Consider the following 26159-nt stretch of genomic DNA (forward strand, 5'->3'; position numbering starts at 1 on the left):
GAGAGTATGTGGGATAACTGGGAGAAGCCAACGGTAGTGGGTCGAAATCTGCCAACGCAAGATTTTGCACATGTATTTGGTTGTATTTTGACTTTGAGCACTACGTTGGTTAACATTTATGATCGCAAGGTAACAAATTTGTTTTAATGCACTTCTCACAATATTCAATTACTTTTTTGATTGAATCTTTGACCTTTGGAAGTCTCGCAAGAATCTATGACCTCAAGATATGATAGCGTTTGCGCGATGGAAATTTTTACAGTTGTGTACGTGTTCTTTTGCTGTTTGTGGGCGCTCCATTACAGAAGTTACTCTTTCGGAGCTGTCATATGTTCGAGTGGTCAGTCTGTTTCTTGACGAGTTGTTCACGGGCTGGGCTCTGGCCATTTGTGAGTGTGGTTATGACAATATTTGATTTCATACTCGGTTTTAGTTTCTCAGGTACTGCTGATAACCGATCTAAACAAAATACCGGCATTTACGTGCGTGACTGTGTTGGGAAAAATTTTTTTTTTGAGATTCTGAGTGCACGCGAAGCATTTTAAGAATCCATTTTAGCAGTTTATAACTTTTAAGTTTATACATACTTTCACGCTCATAAATTTTGTTATAAATAGCCTCTTTTTAACTTGAAACAAGAAGCAATTCACACACATTAATTGATTCGAATTCATACAAAAATTGTGAAGTTTCCTTGATAAATAAACAATATCCAATATCTTCAGTTTCAGGTACTTATAATTGGCAACAGCTCGCGCTGAAGCGACAGCGCTTACGGCGGTAGGCGTGTGTAAGAAAGAGAAATTTACTTCCAGAGGCAAGGAGTCTGCCGCGTGGAGTCATGGATTGACAGACCTATATGCCGTCAGGAACAACTGGATGTGTTGATCCCAATCCTGTTGATTCTCGGCCACAATTTTGGCAAGGTGTTCCTCAAAGAGTTGTGTTGAACATCTCCACCATGCCATCGGACTGAGGGTGTAGGCTCTGTGTATATTCCCAGCAACCGTCACACCTCCTGAAATATTGTCTACTCAAAATTGCGGCCAGTATGTAGGGCTGTATGTAATTCCAGCAACCGTCACACCTGAAATATTGTCGACTCAAACTTGCGGCCAGGATGTAGGGCTGTATATAATCCCAGCAACCAACACACCACCTGAAATATTGTCGACTCAAAATTGCGGCCATGATGTAGGGCTGCATATAATCCCAGCAACCGACACACCTCCTGAAATATTGCCGACTCAAAATTGCGGCCTAGCAGTGGGACGCTCTATAGACGACTAGGGCCAGGGAAACCTTATTTTCACAGACGAGAGAGCCAAACGCCCGATCGTGCATCTTCGGTTTTTTTTGTTTGTTAATTGTAAATAAATATGGCGGTGTTGATAAAAAGGATACTAATGGTCAATTAGGTTAGGTTAGCTACATTATAAGTACTTTAAAACATTGTGGACGGTTTATTTGGTTAGGATAGCTACATTAAAGATACGGAAAAAAAGCATGAACTTCGGGTTTTGGCTCTCTCGTCTGTGAAAGGTAGGGTTCCCCATGTGCCTGAACGTGTGGTGGATGCAGGCGGACGGAAGGCGCGTGCAGCAGTGTGAATGGCCGAGCGGGCAGGAAGTGGGCGTGGCCAGTCGCTGTGCTTTGCGCGCTATTCTCGCCGCTGACACTGACCAGCCGTCCAGCCAGTCAGCCGGGCGCCCTTCGACCCCGCTCGCGCGACCGTACTCGCGAGTGGTCGTGGGGTCAGTGGGCTGGTGTGCGCTCGACCCGTGTTCCGTGAGAGACTGTGCCGAGTCCCGCTACACATTGTTGTGCCGGGAAGGTAGCGGTGCCGTCAGGCACTGCACAGAACAAGGGAGTGCGGCTACTAGCAAACATGTTAGGTTTATAATGCCAATTTTACTATTTAAACACTAATTGCTGCGTAAAAGAGATTTAAGCTGTGCGAAAAAAAAAAAAAAAAAACAATTATGTTTTGTAATAAAACAAGCGTGTTCTATACCAATGAGTGGGAAATTTTCGGTATGTCACGCCACAGAATATGTGGCTATCAACCAAAATAAACTAAGTCTGAAGTCTCGGCAGTTAGTTTCTCCCACGTCAGTCACTGGCTGGGCCAGCGAGAACGCCACGTGATTGGTCCGATGTCTTGTTTTGTTTAAAACCTCGCGATCAACCGTCATATGGCAAATCCCTATCGCTATCCTGGTTTCCAATACACTGGCCATACCAAAACAGGTATACCGTGAAGTCATAGGCGAACAGTATTGAATCCATTGTTGGGAATAGTCTAAAACTGTGATGCGCTTCAATCGAAATTCCTTGAAGCATTCGTGATGCAAAGCAGCGGTGGCAGGAGCGCTGATGGCAGGTCGGTATCGAGCTGTGGTGTCAGCAGTGTTGCCAGGTCTACCACTCACCAAAACAGGAGATTGAACTGTGAAAAAACAGTAGAAAGAAGTAGATATCCTAAACATATAGTTTTCCTTTACAATTAATTTAGTAAACCTATTTTTACACACATTTACTTTTGCATTTACACATTTAATTTTGCCCCAAAATAGACATTTTCCAACGGCAGAAAAACTCTAGGATCTTTATAATCAACTTTATCTACATCAATGGATCTTACAATTTCTGGTTTAACAGAGCACTCGAGGAGAGTTTTTAATACAGAAACTACACTCGGCCTCAAATTTTGAATTTGTGGTTGCTCACTCTGCATTTGCTTGTTCAGGATATTGAACATAGGCAAAACAAACTGAAGAAACTCAAGATACAATTTGTTGAAGGGTGATTTTAATTTTTGAAGAATGGCATCTGATGCTAATAACTTATCTTCAAAGGCAGCCTGGGTGAAAAAAAGTATGAGGGCATCATACTGCTCCAAAACCCGAGATACAACTAACTCAAGGGATAACCATCTTGTCTGACTTGGATGCAACAGCTTATGTGGCTTTACATTCACAAAACTTTGAAATTCTTTGAAGGATTCAATACGTTTAGAACTTGAATGAAAATAATTGAAAATACCACGGACCAAATCTTCCGGTTCCCTTGGAAGCTTCGCACAAGCATATGATGAACACAAATGGAATGAGTGGCAAATACACCTCATTATAAAAAGGTCGGGCATGTCGTTTTTCAAAAGAATAGATAATGAATGTCTTTTACCCATCATTACACTAGCGTTATCAGCAGCGAAACCGATTAGGTTTTCTTTGTAAGGAATATTTTCCTTCTCAAATGACTGTACCAAGCTGTTATGCAAGTTAACAGCATTTGCTTCACTCACAGGAATGAGATCGTAAAATGCATCAACTACAACCCCTTCTCCAGAATGCACTCGTACGACTACACATAAATGTTTGGTAGAACTTGTGTCAGTTGATTCATCAACAATCACCGAGAATTTATTTTCCCTCAATATATTGCAAAGTAATTCCTTACTTTCCTGCCCTAAAACATGTTTAACAATGGTAGTTGCTTTAGTTCGGCCACACTTGATTTTTTTTTGCAATTTCAGAATCAGGGCAAACTGATCTAATAAGGGGTGTCAAGTGACTAATTATATTAAATGAAATGTTGTGTTCTGCTACAAATGCAGAAAGACGAATTTCAGCTTCTTTGACTTTATTACTTAAATTGGTTGCTTGAGATGCAAATGAAGTTAATGTTTTTTGACCAATAAGTTCCTTTCCACATTGCACATGTTTATCAGACTCTACATGTCTAATTAATGTACCTTTACCTCCAGAAGCAATGCTAATATCACAGTTACATGACTTACAATATGCAAAACCGCATCCTTTCTTGCTAGACTGTAACCAACCCTTAAACAACTCTTCGTTTTCCCACTCACGTTTGTACTTCTGAGAATACTTCACCTTTTTACTCATAGCAAATAATTAATAATAAATTCAGCGTTATCAAAATCCATTCGTAATAGACAACGGCACACTTTGTCCGTGACACCACATCGTCCGAAATTATTACAGGCGACCGCGAGACAATAACAGTAACATAAACTGTTTCACTTCAAAGCACACAAATATGATGACTGATAAACAGAGTACCGACAGGCGACAGTGACACGACACGATGACGACACTCAACAGACGGACGAGACGAGTCACGAGTGACGACAGCTCTATCTCAACCTATAAGGGCGCCTGGGGTGGGAAACTCCCGGAAAAAGATACGCTCATGCCACAGCCACACACCACTAACGAGGGGAAAGTCCCTTAGGTAACTATCAGAGATTCGATTTAAATGTATCTCGCAGTAAATCGATATATTGCAGTGTGACACTAAAATTTTAACTGTTGCAGGCTAGAAAACTCAAGAACATAAAAATATACACTTTTTAGTTAAAATTCAAGCCGTTTTTGTTAATTTTAATAAAAAAATTGTTGAGGCAGGAAAAAGCAGTAGATTTGCTTGACTTTTCGCTTTTTAGCAGTAGAAAAGTAGATTTTTTAAAAAGGAGATCTACTGCAAAAACAGTAGACCTGGCAACACTGGGTGTCAGCAGGCGACTGGCTGTCTCGACTGGCCGCCAGGCGCGCGCGTGTCGTGACAAGTGCGTGCACGCCTGGCACGCACGGCAGGGCCGCCAACCCCCGCGAGAACACACCGCCGCGCAGGCTGGCTTGGCTTCTGGGTTGTAGCCGTAGTTGGTAACTGCTCCCTGATGATGGCGACTGCTATGTCGACCGAAACGTCGGTGAATTATTCGCCAAGGACGCGGCTACAACCCCAGAAGGCAAGCTACTTCAGACAATGGCCGTGAAAGTCTGCGAACATCATTAAAGATAAATATTGCTTGGGAAATATAAGGTGTTTTTTACGGTCATGATGTTTGCATTATCAGTTATGAATTAGTGCAGATTGATAACTGGTCATCCGGAAAAATTAAAACATAGTTGCATTTTTTTTATGCCAGAGTAGCCGGTGTAGTTAGATGAAACTAAGCTTTTGTATTAGAAAAAAAATCACTTGATAGTAACATCGCTAGAGCAAAGTTTTTATTTGATATATCTTTTTTTTTTATAATCATCTCACTAGAATCGTCCATGCTTTATTATTTGTACGGAAGTAGAAGTTTCTCCAAAACTCAAAAGAATTTAAAACATTTATTTCAAATCGAAGAAATCTAATGCATCATGTTAGTTTTATTTTAACTACACACAACTCCAGTATTTTTCAGGAGAGAGAAAATTAGCATTGCAGTCACGAAACAGCTGTACTTAACAGCACATAACTTCCTGTGTTGGGACCGTAAATTATGTTTACGTATATAAATTTAGTGCAAATAGTTTAATTTCTGTTAAACTTGTAACAAAAACAAAAATCCATTTTTACGCATTTTTTATGCACATAAGTAATGTAATTAAATTTTTCCGAGCGTAACTTTGTCATCAAGATGATATCTTAGTTGAGATAATGCATATGAAAATATAAAACTACAGTAAAATTAATCAGTGGGTACTGATTGAAGTTGCAAGCTTCTACTTTAATGTTGAAATATTTAATGCATGTTTTTGATTACCAGCTAGAGGGAAGTGTTCAGCTCTTAACTTTTCTGTGCATAATCGTGTATGTATAAACCGTTGCCAGTGGAATATTTCTAACTTCTAATATTGAGTCGGAAGTTGTGAGCTTAATGCTATAACTGATGCTGTTATTTTCTTTGAAATCGGTGAACTGTGAGGTAATCATACGCAACGTAACAACTTAAAATTCGTTAATGTTTCGAAAGTAAATGTTGGCAACCTTGATTTATATTTTTAGTTGGTCGTTGCTGGAAATAATCATTTAAAATGTGTTAAGATTATCTACTTATTTTGCAATACGGGGCAACCAAAACACTGTCAGAATATATATATTTTGTTTCAAAAATATTTTAACGTGGTAGCCGCAAAGTGTGTTAAAAATCCTAACCTCAGTTTCAGTTGCAAGAAAATACACACCTGCACACAGTCTCCATGCGCACATGGCAGCCATGCTTATTTCATTGCTACCAACATCGTCAAAAATTATTCCGAAGTGTAATATTTTATCACTATACACAATTCGAAACTCCGCTAATACGCAATTCCATAAATTATAAACTAAGTATATTTGTAAAATTACTTTTTTTTTATTGACGTGACAACGTCTAATAAATCGATGAACGCCGGCTGCACGCACGAAAAAGGATGACTTCTTGTCCCGTTACGTTCATTGTACGCTTGCGCCCCATCTATCTCGCTTCCACTCGATTGGAACAACCATCGATTTGACTTTCTCGAGGCACATTAAACTTGAAACACTCCCATTCGTTTCCTACTTTTCCTATCATCGTCCTATCCTTAACAGAATAACACAGATTGGAAGAAGTCAAATAGCAAACATGTATAAAAGTTATAGTTAAAATAATCTCTTCATTAAAGTAATAAACATATTTGAATTAATGAGTGCAAATCAAAGTAAATTTATCAATTAAATTGTAGATTTCATTTCACATCTTCTTTGTATCCATACAAAATAGTGATAATTCAATAAAAATGATTCAATTTTATTCATAAAAGTATGCAATCATTTCATCAATGTTTTGTTATGACGTAACGTTAAACTATCGTCCGTAAACCGACTTTACACATAACCAATTTTTTAGTTCAAATATCTTTAACACATGTTTGAATGCAAGTTACATTCATAATATGGAAGGTCATTCCTTGCGAGATCATCCAGCTAATGTATACATTTTCCACCTCACCATCTAAGATTTGGATGAAATTTGATAAATGGTATCTTCGGTCAAATATAAGAATCCATATTTATTTAAGTAGTTAAGTTTCTCATCTGCCTGTCCAGTTGCGCTCCGCCACGTGGAGCGAGTGTGATCTGCATTGAGGCGGGTGGAAGTGTTAGCATTTACTATACAGCTGTTAATGGAATTATCGATTTTCTAATCCTAATATTCAATGTTTCTTAAGAACATATTCGGATACTCTTGGGCCCGTGTAGCTTTTTAACGTGATGGTTTGGGACGTTTTATCACTAATGAAAAGATATTCATGGCGATTGCCGGTGACTATACTCGTGTGCACGGACAGCCTGTGACAAGTGTGTTTGGCGCCGGACATTAGCACACAATACACAGTCGCGCCTGGCTCTGACCTTGACCCGGTCACACCGGCGTTAAGGCCCTGCGTCATTACGATCCAGCATGTCGGTAACACACACACACACACACACAAAAAAAGCTTCTAAAGTCTGAAATTAGCAAAAAAAAAAAAAAAAACGGTGGATGCTAAGGCGAGAGCTTAAAAAATATTATAGTACCGTGGAAATATTTATTTTCTGATTGTTTGTGATTCTGATAATTTTATCGGAAGCCCTGTGGATGATATTGATAATATGGTACAAATGGTTGTTGACTGGGTTCTTGCGCCTCCTTAATATTGTTACGAACTGGGAAGCAGAGCCGCGTCGCGTGCCAGGTGATGTTTTTTTTCTAGAGGGAAAATCTTTTAAAGACACCGCCTTGAGGGATGATACATGAGTCACTATAAACCCTCCTCTCCACTTTCCCTGTAAGTATTACAGATGATGTATTAGGTTTCTGACTTATTTCGGTATATGTGGATTTATTTCATTTCCATTGGTTTCGTTTAAGATTTTCTGTTATTTTTTTATTAATATGTTCAAGTAGATTACATTTCCACACATTTCAGTCCTTTGCATTGATTTATTTCGTTACAATTCATGCATTGATCATTGAAATTAGTTTCTATTAAAGTACACTTAATTCGTTATAAATGGATTCTTTTGATGCTTTTTGAGGTTTTTTTTACTTCATTTTATTTATTTAAGTAAATTAAGGTACAAATCAAACCAGTCCGTGTTACGTGGTTCGTCCATCGTTCGCACTCGAAGAATAAAAAAACGTGTGCTCGGCGTCATGTGTTTTGTCCGGGTTGTACTTGCACATCGGAGTGCGGCGAAGCCCCAGTTTTTGTGTAGGTGTGCTGCGTTGAATGAGCCATGGCCTGCCAACGGGAAGCCTTTTCACAGACGAGAGAGCCAAACTCCCGATCGTGCATCTTCGGTTTTTTTTTGTTCATAGTAACTCATGATAAGTAATGGTCAATTAGGTTAACTACATTATAAATACTTTAAAACAATGCGGATGGTTGATTTTGTTAAGATAGCTACATTAAAATACTGTGAAATCATGTAAACAGTTTCCTAGCCCTGGATAGCTACATATTAAAAAGTTATTTGCTAAGCAACCAAAAGATGATTTTACAGTATTTTTAATGTAGCTATACTTACCTAATATAACCAACCATCCGCAATGTTTTAAAGTATTTATAATGTAGCTAACCTATCCTAATCGACCGCAAAATGTAATGCTACACCGGTTTATACAATGAGATAGAACTGAAGAAAAAAAAAGCGAGCATGAACTTCGGGGAACTACGGGTGTGGCTCTCTGGTCTGTGAAATGAAGGCTTCCCTGCTGCCGGCAGTGCACCGTGACGTGTAGTGTGGGTCGTGGCGGGACCTGGGGGCGGAGGGGGGGGGGGAAGGAGGAGGCAGACACTTGCGCGCACGGCCTCACGTCACCCGCAGCTATACTGGTCGCCTGACGTCACTGTCCACACCCGGCGCGCTGCTTGCCTGCTGCTTCATTAATGCTGATGTCCTCGGCGCGCGGGGCTTTGATCAGCCTCGGCCGCTTCCCGCAGCTCCCACGAGGCCGGCACATTGCTCTGGCCGAGGTTTCTCTTCCCACTTCGTCACTGTGCAACAATCACACGGGTCGTTACCAACACGCCGAAATACCATAACGCCGAATGTCAAAATTGAACACAACGCCGACAGCTAGAAAACTGCTGTGTACCACAACGCCGAAGTAACAACTGAATGAATTTGTGTGTGTTTCTTAAATGTACCTTAACGCCGAAATACCACAATCAAACCTAACCTTACCTAACCTATAACCTAACCTAGCGTAATATAACCTAACCTAACTGAACCTAGCCTAACCTAGCCTAACCTCACATAACCTAGCCTAACCTCACATAACCTAGCCTAACCTTACATAACCTAGCCTAACCTAACATAACCTAGCCTAACCTAGCCTAACCTAACCTAGCCTAACCTAACCTAGTCTAACCTAACCTAGTCTAACCTAACCTAGTCTAACCTAACCTAGTCTAACCTAACCTAGTCTAACCTAACCTAGTCTAACCTAACCTAGTCTAACCTAACCTAGTCTAACCTAACCTTTGTGGCAGTCCTGCAAAGACATTTTACGGCGTTTTGGTATTTATTTATTTTTATTTATTTATTTGTGTTCCATTGAGCCTTCTTTTGGTAGAAACCATAAGGCTATGGAACATGTAATTTATACATATTTACAGTTTATATGTATATATATATATACACATACATACACACATACAGTTTTACATACACAGTTTTAAATACACATATTAGATTTACATACCTTTGAAGTAAAAAAAAAACATTTTTTTCAGATAATCTGCAGCAGTTTTCTAGCTGTCGGCGTTATGGTCAATTTGGCATTTCGGCGTTGTGGCGCGTCCCCCAATCACACTTTCAAACGTGTTGCACACGCATTATAAAAATCACGAGTGTGAGCAGACAGGTTACAAACAAAGCCTCATAGGCATTTTAGAGGTTATAATTTTGTACTTCTGCCGAAAAAAATTAAAAATGAACGATAGTGGGGCTTAATTCTCTCCTTAATGTTGGGTATAGCATAGGGAATCCACTTAAATATTAATATTGCCTGACACTATTTTCCGCGCTAGAGGTCCGGTAGCGCTTAGGGCGACACTGGCTCGCGCGGCAAACCCCTCTTCGCCTTTATGTGCGTGCAGTCTTATCGTCGAACTCGCGTCTCTAGGAAACTGCACGACGACCTTACAATATAGCGGTCAAATAATCAAAATGACCCAGAGTGGTCATTCTGTGGTTACCTGTGTGGCTATTAACAATTTGGAAGAATCAAATTTTTAGTAGTTTCTGTAAACTGTTTAGGAATCAGACTAGACTTTTTGGCAACACCAAGGAGGTCACGAAAAGCTTCGTGGGCGTAACTGTAAAGTTTGAAGTGCTTCGCTAGAGTACTTTTGCTCGTATTGCCTCGGTACAATCGTACAAGGTCACCTGTGATAACTTCTGTAGACTTTGTCATCTGCTGCTGACGCAGATATTGCGTGAATTATTTATACCTTCTACGGGAGCCATATGGCACTCGACCTTGGAAGAATTCGTGCCTCTAACCGAAATCCATGAAGGAGAATGGGTAATAGGGAAAAATGAGGGATGGAGTAGGAGTGGGAAGGCGTCTGTCCATGACGTCACGCCACGATCTAATTTTAAAATGACTGCACACATCCACGCCGAAGTTGAGACCGAACTCGGGAAATGTCAGTGGGCACGGATTAGGGATGGAATGTAGCTTGCGCCGTTGACTGCATCGCTGAAGACGAGAACGCCCTGGGACTGAACCACTGAATGACACGAGGCTAATGGGATCCTCAAACAAACCAAAAAGTTTCTTAGCATGGGCACTTAAGTTGAGACGCCTCACAAGTGGAAATTTTGCCGGAGTATTCACAGTACTGTAGAGTCCATCCTGGAGGCCAAATTACACTCGCGAATTTGGTCAGACTGTGGTCAACTTGTGTCCAACTTTCTGGCTGGCGGTAACGTCCGCGGAAATCAGTTCTCAGATGTTCCACGCTCAAAATGTACCATACAGGAGTGTGCCGTGATCAGCATCTGTATTTAATACATATATAATATACACAAGAGGGCAGAGGCGGATCCAGAGGTTCACCTCGGAGGGGGCACTCTAGGATTTCAGAGATACCAGAGAAAAAATGTCTTAAAATTACAAAATTTGTATTTAATCTACTCACACTACACAACATCCAACCACCAGATTTTATGATTCTACAAGAAATTAATTAATTATATAAAAATATTTTATTGGTTTCAGAACCAATCATTTTTGTCGGCAATATTAATGTAGCATACAACTGGTTTTTCGGTTGTGGAGGGGGGGGGGGGGGCACCTGCCCCTGGTGCCCTACCTTTGATCCGCCATTGCAAGAGGGAATGTTTGTGGTAGAAACTGAAGGGTAAAAAATAGTTAGCACGTGTTCATTGCCCTGCGGAGGCTCGGGTGATGCCTGTACGCCACCCTCGTCACAGCAGAATTCTGTTGTCCTCGTCTCGGCCGGCTGAGCTGGCCGGGTCTTGTTTCCGCCAGCCCGCCACCTGATCTGCGCCGAGAAGCCTTTATCTGAACCTAGTCCCCCTGTTGACACAAGCTCGGAACAATACACCGACCCGTGTGTGTTCCAGGGGGGAGGGGTTGTCTGTAAAGTCGGTTTACGGACGATATTTTTACGTGATTAACGTCATAAGAAAACATTTATGAAAAATTGCATACTTTTTTTTATTTTCAAATATTATTTACAGTGTTTTTTGCAAAATTTAATTTAAATAATTTGTTTAAATATAATCACGAACAATTAGTTAAAAAGCCCGCCTTAACCTGTTCGATATTACAGAAGATTTTCTCGCACGGTGGTTGGCCGGTTCTTGCACGCTCGGCTCAGGCGGAACGTGACAGTCATGCTTTTTCGTGCGTGCAGCCGGCGTTCATCGATTTATAAGACGTTTATCACGTCAAAGCTATATCACATTCCATGTCAAACCAAATAATTTTGCAGATACCTAAGCTTTATTGCAAGCAGGGGCGCAACAACTAAATTTCCAAAGGGGGGGCAATATACCTTTTTATAAAGAATCCTCGATCCCCCCTATTGAAGCGGGGGGTCCGGGGGTCCTCCCCCGGGAAAATTTGTATTTCAAGGTGGAAAATGGTGCTATTTAAGCAGTTTTATTATCTAAAAATTGATTACACAGCACTTTCTTTGCCCCTACTTCAAGGTTTCAGAGGGGGGGCAAAATACCCTTGCCCCACCCCTCCCATGTTGCGCCCCTGATTGCAAGCGGTATAAAAATATTAGAAATTGCAAAATGGTGAAGACTACTCCCTTAAGTTCACTAATTGATTGTAAATTAGACTGTTTTGACACTTGCTCTCGTGCTGTTTGGAAAACGTTTCGTTAAGGTTCGCGAAGCTGAAGACGAGTGGGTCTACAATTGTACCCTGACTCAATCAAACCAGAACTAACGGCGCAATTGTGGTGACGTCACGAGAGTTGAGACCTTTACAAGGGGCGGGTGGGTTTGGCGCTAGCGTAATGCCGGTGCAACGAAAGGCCATGACCTGGTTAGTCGGGCCGCTGCCGTCTAGCCTTGGTGCTGCCAACTGCTGCCAACTGCTGCCAACTGTGCAGAGTTCCCCGTAGCAGGCTGGCTTGGTGTAGGGGGTTGGTGGGGGAAGGAGTATCTTTCATGTGTAGACTATGTTATTGATGTGTGTGTCCTAGTTAATGTTCCAACACTTAATAAAGTGTGTGTAATAGTTTTCTCTCGAAACTCGTATATAAGCTAGAACGCACCTTGTTGGAAGCACAAGATATGCAGTCTTAGTATTTCTGGTATGGTATTTGGACCACCATTGCTAATCACTGTAAATTTAACTCTACATCAAAGCTTGAATTTAGGAGGAGGGGGTGAGACTTGTGCGCCCCCCCCCCCCTTCTTCCCATGAATTATAGGCCCATTGCCATTTGAGTCTCTCTCATAAATGCAGAGACAGGTATTCGGCTTCAAAATAAAAAAATAGAACAGCCAACTTTTTCTTTTGCTTTGTATTGCAAAAGATGCATTTAATTGTTAAACCTTAAAATATTTTTTAACACCTGTGTCAACACAGAGGTTTTCCTGATGGCTATCAAGATGAGGTTACTTATTTTATTAATTAAGAAAGGATTTTTAGTTTCTACTGTGTACTGTGTTGAGGGTTTGTCAAAACTACTGGAGTAAAGCAACAATGTGTTCTACCCAAGTGTCTGGCAGTGCTGTGGCAGGCAACTGAGTTTGTGGGCAGCTCGGCGGTATCTGTGGAAGCTTGCCTAAGTGACAGTTCACACCTCAGTCAGCTTAAGGAACGTGTAGCTTAAAACACGTGAAATACAGTACATCTACCTGCTGAAGTGAGATAAAACATTGACATTTTTCCTGCATTAGTATGTTCTACATACGTCTTACATATGTTTGGTCTTAACATAGTGTTGTGTAATTCTCAATATGTTGAAAAGGCATTTTTGTTTTTAAATTTTGATGCTATTAGTTTATATAAAAAAATTGTTAATATTTAACTCTTGTTGAAGTGAACATTAGTGTTTCGGTTATGTCTTTCGTAATTTATATTTTTTCTGCCATACACAAGCTAATAGCATCTACCAAACCCATGTATTTGATAAAATTAATAAATGTATGCTTTAAATTATATTTATCTGTGTTTTACATTTTAAGGTTTTCTTTTCTTAAAGTATTTTTGTGTGTAGATCAATACCTCGCTAGTCCACTCCCTCAGCACTTACTGGATGAGTTCAGTAGGTGTGCTAAAATGTTACAAATGTTTGCTGTGCAGTTCAGGTCCTGCACTATAAATACTAATGGTTCAGGTCAGTAGTGACAGGGCCTCCACAAACCGAGGGCCCCCACAATATTAACAGAAAATATCATTAACACTAAAATTTAATTTCATATAATTCTTGTCTCCGATTATATTTATGTATGTTTTTTTTAAATACTAAGAGAATCTACTTGATTTCACAATATATTATTTATTGGAAAACTCTATTGAAAAAAATTCATTTTATTTGTAAAATAATTTGGGGCCAGGGGACCTCCGCTCCTCTGTTGCCCCGAGGCCTCCAGACCTCTAAATCCGGCCCTGAGTAGTGATGTATAAGCGAGGTGGATGCATGTCTCAGCTTCGCGGTGTTTGTGCGCAGGGTGTAACCCGGGGTTGTCGCCATGACGACCGACATCTCTCTGGTCCGCTGGGACCCGACCCTGCAGCAAGAGATAGAGGACTATGAGTACGATGGTGGCAACTCATCGTCGCGCCTCTTCGAACGATCGAGGATCAAAGCCTTAGCAGGTCAGTCGAGGCTGAAACATTTTTTTGCAAATAATGTCAGGGTTTGTATGTCTCCTTAGTATTATCACAAATTCATTAATTTGTCTTTTATTGAATAAGCCCTATTAAAATTTAATTGGATAAGTCCCTTAAAAATTTATAAATCTCACTAATAATCCTTAAAAAAAAGACTTAATAGTGTGAAAGTAATGGATAAATGTGGGTATTTTATTATTCTGTTTTTGACTTGGCAGCAAGCAGTGCTTTCCACATGTGCAGTAAAGTTGGTGAATTTCGAGCGACGTGATTAGAATTTATGTAAAAAAAAAAAATGAATTAACAGTCTGTATTTTGTATCGCCTTTAAACAAAAAAAAAACATGGCTTTTACACTCTTTACTTTTAACTTATAAAGAAAATGTAATTAGTGATTAAATGTTGGGGCAGTAAATTTCAGATGGACACAATGCTTGAGTAATGTATGTATTCTCGGGATAATTCTGGACAAATCGGAGCTAGACTGTAACAACAAATTTTTTTATGTGCGTAACTATGAAACATCATTATTTTATTAAGGATTTTTGTGCAGTTACAAATAGTTTCCTTCACCTTGATAGTGGTGAATATTAAGTAAAGGGGTCCTTAAAAACTTCTTTATTTGATTGCACGAGAAGCAGGGATGTCGGAACAGGGGGGCAGCAGGGGCGAGTCGCCCCCGTGCTGTTATGCATGGGGGGGGGGGCGAGAGTATCATTTCGCCCCCCTCCTTTTCCCAGAACAAATTTTTGGTCCTAGTAGTATTTTTCTCAACCAGTAGTTACAAACGTTGCATTGGTGATCACATTGATTAGAAAATCAAATATGATTGTCAATATACTGTAAAATGATTGCAAATTCCTAGATTGTATTTTATTTAAATTGTACTACATGTACTGTCAGAGTAGTATTTAATACATACTACGTCATAAAATTCTTGGAATGGTATATTTAATATTTTGGTTCGGAAACTCGTTAAATAGCACAATTTTGCATCTAAAATTCCAACTTTTTCCCCGGACCCTTCGCTCTAGGACCGAGGTAAGTGTGATAACATCTTTTCGCCCCCCCCCCCCCCCCCCCCCCCAAATCAAACTCATGAAAACGTTCTGACATCCCTGACGAGAAGAGAGTATGAACCATAGCTGTATGGAGGCAGGGGCTGTCTTGAGGCGGCATACCAGTGTGTATATGTCACAGGTAACTAAGTGGAACAAAACTGAAGAACTAGTCACAAACTTTATTTTTCAGCACACTTTTGGTAACTTGTATTTGGTTTTTTTATGCCTCACATTTATAGTCTCATTCTAAATATAAATCGATGGAGTCCTGCTAATCCGAACCAATTGGGGTTGAGACCTGTCCAGACTAACCATGTTTCCAGATGAGCCAAATAATTGCTTAATGCAACTGTATTTATCAAGATACATCTCTAAGCATTAATTTATCACCTAACTCAGCCTATAACACGCCATTTACAACAGGTAAATAACCAAACATGTCAAAAAAATAGGTCAATACATCAAAAATAATTAATAAAATACAAAAATTTAAAGATTTTTGAAATTATTTTTCACTTTATACTTGTTCCGATAAACCAGATTTTTGTATTAGCAGGACTTCACTGCAGTTGGTGACTGACCACTTTAATGAAGTGGAAATAATCTCTGAAAAGGTTTTAGTTTTCCAAAATTAAAAAAAGGATGTTCCTATGAAGAGTTGAATTATTTTATATTGTACTTAATTTAACTTATAATTAAAAATAACCTATTATATAAAAATATTAATAAAATTTCTTGAAAAAAATCTTGATTGGTTCACCAGTTGTTTGTAGAGATCCTGGAGTACAGAGCAGGAACCGTGGATCTCCTAACCGAAGTTACTATCCTCGGACATTTGCCAGTCCTGAGTGTTGTGAAACGAGACCGTATATGTTTGTGCACTTGGCTTGGGAAACCCACACACTATCTAAAATGCCTGCAAAAATCAGATTTCACCCACTGGACTTGGAGGCAGGGACGTTGTGGTGAGAGGCAGGTACATAGTAGTGCCCTAGACACTCCGGCTATTCATTGGTATAACACAGGGCTTTATATCTCAGAAATACCTGAAGGCCACATTCTATATATAAAGAGTGGTGAACTATAACTCTGTGTTTGATAGTTAGTGTCTGAAGATGGACAGTTTTTATTGTTGAAAAATTATTATATCCGTGTCTTTGACAATAGTATTGTAGTTCTGTAAAATGTTTTTATCCATGAAGGATCTATAAAGAGAGAACCTGAGATAAATATTACTGTCTAGTATTATGAGAGAATTAATCAGTATTTAACAATATTTATTTGTTGTAATTATTAAATTATTTTATTAGTATTAAACAAGTACAATCAACGTAAGTTAAATGATAAAGTAATTTTCAGTCAATTTCAGTGTGACAAAATAATGAATATTGCTTTTGGCAATACCCGTTGGTTTTGCGACATCGTATCTTTTCAAGCTAGTTGTATTGGTGGCATAATTAATTTTCACTGCTCTGTTTATTTGGACCTAGGTCAAATCCTCCATAGACACAGGGAAAACACTCAGTTCATTTTGTTCTCTTATGACATAGCTGAATTTTTTATGGGGGAAAAAAAATTGATATAAAGAGTTTGCATTTCTTATAGAGCAAGTAATATTACAGATTAGATATTTTGAATTTGGTACTTTTTACTGAAGCCTAATTTTGTTTTGTTGTACCAGAGTGCGAGCTCACCTTATTGGGATCCATTGATTCTGACAATTCTCTTGGTGCGTTATCCTGATTGCTTAAATCTGTCCTAAGAATGAAGTAGCTTGGCTTCTGGGTTGTAGCTGTGTCCTTGGCAAATAATTCACCAACGTTTCGGTCGACATTGCAGTCGCCACCATCAGGAGCAGTTACCTACTACTCAGTAGTAGTACACTACTACAACCCAGAAGCCCAGCTACTTCAGACAATGGCCGTGAAAGCCTGCGAACATTATACGTCTTATGAACTTGCAGAAATTTATGTTTTATCCTTCAGAAATAAATCTTGCAGTAATGTGATCTTGGGGAGAGTACAGTTCAGTTTGAACTGCTCCTAAGTGAAGAGGATGTGTAGTGCTGCAGCTCTTGGCAGGTGCTAAACTGCGTTATGTGCCTGCTGCCCGGGACGTCAGTTATCACAGAGTTATCACAGTGGGACGAGCCAGCTGTGTTGTTAATTGCCGCCAGTCGGCCTGCAGACCTACTGTAGGAGGCCCGTGCAGCTGTGGGCTCGTGCAAAGAGTGCGGAATGCCGTATCGAGGCTACGTGTGGGCTCCCTTCGTAAACGCGACCGTAAAGTGCTGTCACTGCTGATGGTCCTTGGAGGCCACACTGGTAGTTCTGGTCGCACAGACTTGTGCTAGCGGGGGTGTGTTCTTGGGCTGCTCATAGCAGCAAGATGGGGGTGATGACGACAATGCAGTCTGTGATGGAGCCGGTGCAGCTCTTCTATGAGAAAATGTTCATGGAGCTAAGAGGTTTGATGTCATTGACTACGAGCCCATCGTGATTTTCAACTCGTAAATAATTTTGGTTAATGATTGAAAACCTTGTGAAAGATTAATAATGGATTCTTCCATATGTACATGCAGTATGATGTTACTATTTACAGGCTACTAAAAATTTCCACTTTTCTCCACCTGTAATAAATTTGTTATAGGTGTTTAAGACACCATTTAAAATTGTTTTTTTATAGCATAAATGCTCTCAATTAAATGTATTATTTAACTGATTATCACTGTTACTGGCTTTGTTTCATCTTTGGAATTCTCTCTAGCTAGGTAGTAAATCAGTTATTTTCCATTGTTAAATAAGTGATTACTGAACGTTCACAAGACGGTACTTTCTTTCATGTGATAGTACTTTCTTTCATGTGATAGTACTTTATTTCATGTGATAGTACTTTATTTCATGTGATAGTACTTTCTTTCATGTGATAGTACTTTCCTTCACGTGACAGTACTTTCCTTCACGTGACAGTACTTTCCTTCACGTGACAGTACTTTCCTTCACGTGACAGTACTTTCCTTCACGTGACAGTACTTTCCTTCACGTGACAGTACTTTCTTTCACGTGACAGTACTTTCTTTAAACGTGACAGTACTTTCCTTCACGTGACAGTACTTTCCTTCACGTGACAGTACTTTCCTTCACGTGACAGTACTTTCCTTCACGTGACAGTACTTTCCTTCACGTGACAGTACTTTCCTTCACGTGACAGTACTTTCCTTCACGTGACAGTACTTTCCTTCACGTGACAGTACTTTCCTTCACGTGACAGTACTTTCCTTCACGTGACAGTACTTTCCTTCACGTGACAGTACTTTCCTTCACGTGACAGTACTTTCCTTCACGTGACAGTACTTTCCTTCACGTGACAGTACTTTCCTTCACGTGACAGTACTTTCCTTCACGTGACAGTACTTTCCTTCACGTGACAGTACTTTCCTTCACGTGACAGTACTTTCCTTCACGTGACAGTACTTAACTTTAATAAAGATTAATGGGTTATTTTATAATTGTAGATCTACACACTTTTATATTGGCTAAAATGTAGATAAAATATTCAGATTTAATTTTTTACACATTGCTGCTTTTTTTTTCATGTATGCCGAAATGCTGCTTATATATTTGGCAGCAATAAAAATTGTTTAAAAATATCTTCAATAGAATATTAACATAAGCATTGCTGCTATTATTTTAATCATTTAGAATGTAAAAGTGTATTAATTTTTTTACTTTAAAACTTTTTGTTTTTCTACGTTATAGTTTTTAGTGTGTGTCTCTTAGTTTTTGTTTGAGCTCCAATTCTCACTGATTTTTTAACATGAATCAAAATGGGCATTAGACATATCTCTAAATTACACCACTTAAAAAAATTGAAGGTAATTTTTATTCTGATTTATTTGGTGGTGAAAATGTTTCGGATTTTCTAACAGTAAAATAATTTTACTGAGAAAAAAAACCAAATTTTACAATAATTCACTTCTAACCTTAGTAAATATTTTTTTTTAGAAATATAACAAAAGTCGTACTTCTTTTAAAGTTTATTTTCTAAAGGAGGCAAAAAAATACAATGAAAACATATTTTGGTTAGCATGTGTTGCCTGTATTAATTTTGAATTAAAGTATTTTGTCTAACTGGTAAATAAATTTTTCTTTACCCTTAATTACATAATAATCTGTAAGTCTAAATATTAATTCTTTATGTGATAGATTTATATAATTAGCAGACTCAACAGATGTTCTGTTCAAACGTTTTAAATTCGAAAATTTACAGGAAATTTCCCTGAATCTAATTGCAGCACCATCTGCCGGGTCAAACTGAAATAAAAATAAAATATTTTTGAATATTCGATAACGCGATCATAGCGCTTCCTACAGGATCCAATGTAAACCTACAGGATCCAATGTAAAACATGCAAAGTTCCACAAACACATTAATTAAATAAATAAATTAAAAAATATTATTTATCGGATTGAATTGTGAATCTAAACCATTCTTGAATCCACCTGAACACACACTTTAAAGTGGACCCGACAGACGTCCTGTTCAAACTTTGTAAATCCAAGAATTATAATTTTTTTTAAATAAACTATAAATTAAAAATATAAAACTTCAATTTTAAATATACTTTAAACTATAATTACTATAAGTAATTTTTATTTTCAAAGAGGCGTTCAATGCATTATAAGTTGCATAGAATAAAATGAGAACTGACAATTTAAAATTGTAGGTTAAGTTGATTGTTATTGAATGCACATCTATATATAATTAAAAGTAATGAAAAATCGTGTAAAATACTCCAATACTGCACCTTACATATTTTGAACAATGTATATTTTCTATTACACTTTAAAACGTATAATTTAAATTTAAATTTGTAGGTTAAGTTGATTGGTATTGAATGCAAGTGTATACATCATTAAAATCACGAAAAATCAATTAAAATACTCACTTCAATACTGTTCCTCACAAATTTGCACAATGTATATTTTTAATAACAATTTAAAATGTTGTTTTAAATAAATAATATAATATTCTCAATAAGCAATTCTATTTTAATTTTAATGTAATAACAATTCATAGAACCCATCCAAACATTAACAACACATAAATAAATACTGTGAACCTAAACCATCCAAAGAAAAAATTTATAAATAAAAAATTAATTAAATAAACATTTTCCAGTGGACTGAATTGTAAATCTCAACCATTCTCGAATCCACCTAAAGAGACTCACAAAATTTCATTAAAATTGGTCCAGCAGTGTAGGAGGAGTTCAGTGACACACACACGTACGGATGAATTATATATATAAAGATATATATATATTATATATATAAAGATAATATATATAAAGATATATAATGTTTAATCAATTTACCATTCTAAAGAAAAAAAATTTAAGCTAAATTTGTATCAGTTTGAATTATATTTATATTTAGTATTCATGTTCACAGCAATTCATATTCATAAATTTTGTTCGGCACTGAAAATACATTTTTTTTTTTTATAAATTCACTTTTGTGGGTTTGAAGTTCATCAAAGAGTGGATGGGGCAGTTGAAAGTGTAACATGATACGTAGAAGCTCATTACCCCTGCTGCAGCTACATGATGAGATGTACGTTGTCGAGAGTGTGCCTTGGGTATTAAAGCAGCTCTTACAGCATGAATGGACTGTGGGTAGGGGGTTGCTTTAAAGCTTCCCCCACTTTCTTGCTGTCCACCAGCCTTTATACGTTCTGTTTACTTACGGAGGTGCTCCCATCAAACACTGCTCATCTTCATGTATTATGACGTCAGCTTTTAAACACTATTTTAAATCTTTAGATAACATTTTTATACTGATTTTGTGCTTAACATTTTGAGGCTGAACTGTGTATGTACGCATTTTTTATCACTACATTCTATTTTAGGTACTCTTGTAGGAGGAAAAGGAAAAACTTGTATACTCATTTCTTATCTCTTGCATCTCTAGACTTGTGAATAGCTAGAAAATCCTTTCAGGTTTACACTCATAGCATATTTTAGTATGTACATACAGATGGTGAATAATTATTTTGAAATGGAAAATTTGTTTATATTCATTATACTATTTTAATGCAAATGTACCAACATTTTTCCCCCTCTTTTACAAAATTGAAAGTGAATATTCAAAAGGAAATATTATTAAATCACATTATTGCAGTCCACTTCAAGCATTCTGTTCTGTGTGCAATGCTGTATCACAATAACAACTGTAGTTTGCTTTCACTGGAAGTACTGCATTTGCATGCACTTAAAAAATTCTTGGATTTAACTACATGGTGCTATTTTGGAAAATTACAAAATTTTATTCATCTCCGCTGGATAATACTTTAAAGAAGTAGAAGTGAGATGATTTTGGTGCGGCAAAAATTGTTATAAAAGGTGTAGGTCTACAAGAAGTTGTATACGCATACTCTTGGAGTTTCTCGTTGACTACAGTTCTGTGTTGAGTGCAGTGGCGTAGCAGGCGGGTGGCAGGGATGGCCCCTGCCAGGGGCGCCAGAGCAGGGGGTGGGGGGGGGAGGCGCTGCTGCGACGGTTTCGCGGTTACTGAACGCTCCCCACCTCTGTTTTAATCCAAGAGGGGGCGCCATTTTCAAGTCTGGCCAGGGGTGCCAGTCACCTTAGCTACGCCACTGGTTGAATGTATTCAGCTAAGAGCACTGCGGGGTTGTACACATCGAAGCGAAGTGCATCGGCGAGTGTGGTGTTCCCGCAGACGAACGAGAGAGCGTCCAGAAGAAGACCTTCCAGAAATGGGTGAACTCCCACCTGGTGCGGGTGAACTGCCGCATCGGCGACCTGTACGTGGACATGAGGGACGGCAAGATGCTGCTGAAGCTGCTGGAGGTGCTGTCCGGGGAGCGACTGGTGAGCAGCGGCCGTTTCTGGCCGAAGTAGCACCTTTCATAGCATTCCTCGGGATAGCTTCTGTGTACAATTTTTGATATTTATTTCCCTTCTATATCGTGGGCTTAGTGGAAAAAGTTGGTAAGTCCACTTTTTTTTGTGAAAATGAGTTAACTTCACAGATAAAGTTGTAAGGGCAATATCTTCGCCAAGAAAACGTTTGGAAGTCCAAAGACGTTTTCTTTTAGCTTTATTTCGGCAAGTCCATTATAACACTATTCTAGGCAAGCAAAACTTGGTAAGTGAACTAACAGTCTTTTTCCAGAAATTGGACTTACCGACTTTTTACACTAAGCCCACGATATGGTCTGAGTGCTGCACCTATCCAAATTATTCTAGCCTCTTTTAAGAAATTATAAACACTGTACTTTTTTTTAGAACTTGCAAGTAAACCACACACGCAGATTGATCTTGTATACTACTTTGATATCCACCTTGTTTTATTCCCCTAATCCGCTCATGATTCAACATTCTGTCACAGTGTATTTTAATTCATTTTATTTTGTTTTAGTTTGAAGTATTCCCTGTGCATGCGCGGCTCCAAAGGAGTGGTGATTGCATTTCCCCGAGACTTTATTTAATTTATTTATATTATGTATGGTATGTTTGCTTTAAAATATTTAAATCCAAGTGCTTAACTTCTCTTCCATCAATTTATGAAAGTATTGAAGTCCTGTAATTAAGGCCATTTTTTTTTGTTAACAATCCAATCTCTTAACTAATGTCTTATTCTGCAACTGCACCCCGCTGAGTATTTTTTTTTTTTTTCAATTTGTTTGAATATATGCTTTAACAACCATATTTATAATGTAACTCCAATACTTATATTAATTTATTTATATTATTTGCGAGCAAAATTAGTTTTTTATTGCGCTAAGTAAGTATAAATTCTAATGTGCTTACATGACAAGTACACACACCCATTTATTTTTATGCTTGGCCAGAATCTAAATATAAGCCCATAAAATTTTTTGTACAGAGCTTTCTGAAGCACTTGTTAAACTGATGAAGAATGTCGTGGACATTGGGGGCTGAATGCGCTAGAGGGTGGGCGTGTCGGGGAGGGCGGCGGTCTGCAGCCGTGTGCTCTGCCCTCAGCCGCGCCCCACCAAGGGCAAGATGCGCATCCACTGCCTGGAGAACGTGGACAAGGCGCTGCAGTTCCTGCGGGAACAGCGAGTGCACCTGGAGAACATGGGCTCCCACGACATCGTGGACGGCAACCCACGCCTGTCGCTCGGCCTCATCTGGACCATCATCCTCCGCTTCCAGGCGAGTGCGCTCGTTCCTTGCCCGGGGGATTCCATTCCCCTGAGGGTGTAGACGGTGAACTCTCTTTGAGTCGACACTGCAGTTGCCAGCTGCTGCCCCGGAGATGGCTGGAACATCAACCGGAAGGGCAGCCAGAGATTATTTCAGTCTTTTGAGGCAGTTAAAACCCGCAATCCTAGCTAATTCAGACAACCACGAAAGTTTTTGATCACATTTCAAGTATTTTAACTTGCATTGAAAAAATAGAATAAGTTCTTTAACTAGGTATTAAAAATATCTTGACAAGCAGTTCTACTTCATTTTGTGGTCCTGTTTTTTTTTTTTTTAATTTTTTTATTTATTCATGCACTCCGTTTAGTCCCAAATTAGGCACATGGAGCAAGTTAAATACAATTTAATACACTAGAAGTTAAATATAAATCAACAATACAAATCATACAATCATATTACAATTGGTTCAAATAATCAAAATTAACGGTATATAAACCTATATCAGTTATAAAATAAATAAATAATAAAATACACACACACACACAGTAGGGCTTTAATACAATCAACACCAAGCTATAATTATGCGGAAATCAGAATTAAATTTATACATATATTGGTGATCCAAATATTCAATAATAGTATAAAAGGTATGGGTATGGAGAAATTCCTTTAATTTTTTTTAAAATAACGTACTGTTCTGAAAACAGAAAATTTGAAGATCTTTGGGCAATTTAATTGAAGTATTTTTGGATATGCAAGTTTTATTTTAGTTACTGGCAGGATTTAGTGGTATTGGGGTTTCACGACATCCTTGTTTGTTTAAAACTGTGCAGATCCAAGACATCACGATAGAGGAGACGGACAACCAGGAGACCAAGTCGGCCAAGGACGCGCTGCTGCTGTGGTGCCAGATGAAGACGGCCGGCTACCACAACGTGAACGTGCGCAACTTCACCACGTCGTGGCGCGACGGCCTCGCCTTCAACGCCATCATCCACAAGCACCGGCCGGACCTCATACAGTTCGACAAGCTGTCCAAGTCCAACGCCATGTACAACCTCAACAACGCCTTCACGGCCGCGGAGGACAAGCTGGGACTCACCAAGCTGCTGGACGCAGAGGGTACGTCAGTGGTCGTAGGATGTTTTAAACCTGCGCGACGGTTCTTGTTCGGCATTAATACTGGTAGGTGTTGAGAGATTTTCAATTAGTCGAAACACACACTGCCCCCAAGGGTCTTGAGTGGTCGTAAAGCAAAGCTACTCCAGAACGTTTTAAACCTGTATAATGGTTCTTGTTCAACATTAATACTGGTAGGTATTGAGAGATTTTCAATTACAAATACAGTTTTTGTGAGCATTTTTATATAGCATTTGTTTTGAATAAATTTAAATATGTACAACTGCAATGAACATTCATCAAAATAAAAAAAAATAAAAATTGTAATGTAAACATTGATAGGAAACATAAGAACTTAAATTAATTCTAGATGCAATTCAAACTAAGTAATGTAATGATTCCAGTTTTATCGTAGAGGTAAACTCACTTGAATTTCCACGGGAGTAATGGTAATGCTCACATTAACTTAGTGTTGCCCAATTAATAAGAAAGTTAACTTTTTTTAGTTGAAAGAAGTTTTTTTTATTCATTTAGTAGAAATACCAGCGAAGTGCTAAAATTATTTATGTTAACCATAGTACAGACTTTGAAAGAGAGATTACACTAAAAATAACAAAAAACCACAGACAACAAAAATCATTCAAGTTTTTGACTACAAGTGAGTTTTATCACGAGTAGGAGTTAAGTACTATATAGAAATTTTTTTTTTAAATTTTGGTTGTTTTTTTTCTCTCTTTGACTCATAAAAATTAATATTTTTTTCTTTAATAACTTGCAGTGCAATGCTGTTTTTTTTTTTTTATATTTTAGTTCAGAAAAATAGTCTTCGATGTGACATTTATACCGTGCTCAGAGGATCACATGAAAATTATTTATACTTAGGAGGAGCGAAATTGTGTAATTGTTTGTAATTACTTTGTTTGGAACAGAATGTGTTTGTTGACTGCAGACATCTTCGTGGAGCACCCCGACGAGAAGTCCATCATCACGTACGTGGTGACGTACTACCACTACTTCAGCAAGATGAAGCAGGAGACGGTGCAGGGCAAGCGCATCGGCAAGGTGGTGGGCATCGCCATGGAGAACGACCGCATGGTGCAGGAGTACGAGGGCCTCACCTCGGACCTGCTGCGCTGGATCCAGGGCACCATCGCCGCGCTGGGGGAGCGCGACTTCGCCAACTCCCTGGTCGGCGTGCAGCAGCAGCTGGCGCAGTTCAACAACTACCGCACCGTCGAGAAGCCGCCCAAGTGAGTGGCGGCATCTCCCGATCATTTCCTAACGAGTCCGCGTCTACTGGTTCCATGCCCGCCAACAGTCCAGGGAATTAAGCGGCAGGCATGACAAATACAGAATAAACACACAACTACATAAAATAACAAAAAAATAACTAGAAACAACACATCACAAGGACAAATAAAACGTATTATATAAATAATAGTAACATAGCAAGCAGCAAAACATTAAATTGAGTACAATAATGTTATTAACTTAGAAAGTCAAAAAAAATTACTAACCATAATAACTTTTACTATCAAAATTGTTAGAATTTGAAAATAATCTAGAAATAATATAATTATTTAAACTGTACACAAGGCTGATAAAAGGTGACTATTAAATTGGTGCATTCTTAAGGCCACTAT

General features: G+C 38.6%; 1 protein-coding gene across 21 annotated transcripts in view; it reads left to right on the forward strand.

The window, feature by feature from the left end:
- LOC134534298 (spectrin beta chain) overlaps positions 1-26159 on the forward strand; it is a 137319-nt gene that overhangs the window by 60719 nt on the left and 50441 nt on the right. For all 21 annotated transcript variants that reach the window (XM_063372644.1, XM_063372642.1, XM_063372647.1 and 18 more), the window contains 5 exons: positions 13980-14128; positions 21944-22095; positions 23233-23406; positions 24231-24519; positions 25466-25766. In XM_063372644.1, coding sequence (XP_063228714.1) covers positions 14002-14128; positions 21944-22095; positions 23233-23406; positions 24231-24519; positions 25466-25766 — 1043 coding nt within the window. In that variant the 5' untranslated portion in view covers positions 13980-14001. The remainder of the gene's footprint in view (positions 1-13979; positions 14129-21943; positions 22096-23232; positions 23407-24230; positions 24520-25465; positions 25767-26159) is intronic.

Source organism: Bacillus rossius, chromosome 7 (assembly GCF_032445375.1).
Source record: "Bacillus rossius redtenbacheri isolate Brsri chromosome 7, Brsri_v3, whole genome shotgun sequence".
NCBI lineage: Eukaryota > Metazoa > Arthropoda > Insecta > Phasmatodea > Bacillidae > Bacillus > Bacillus rossius.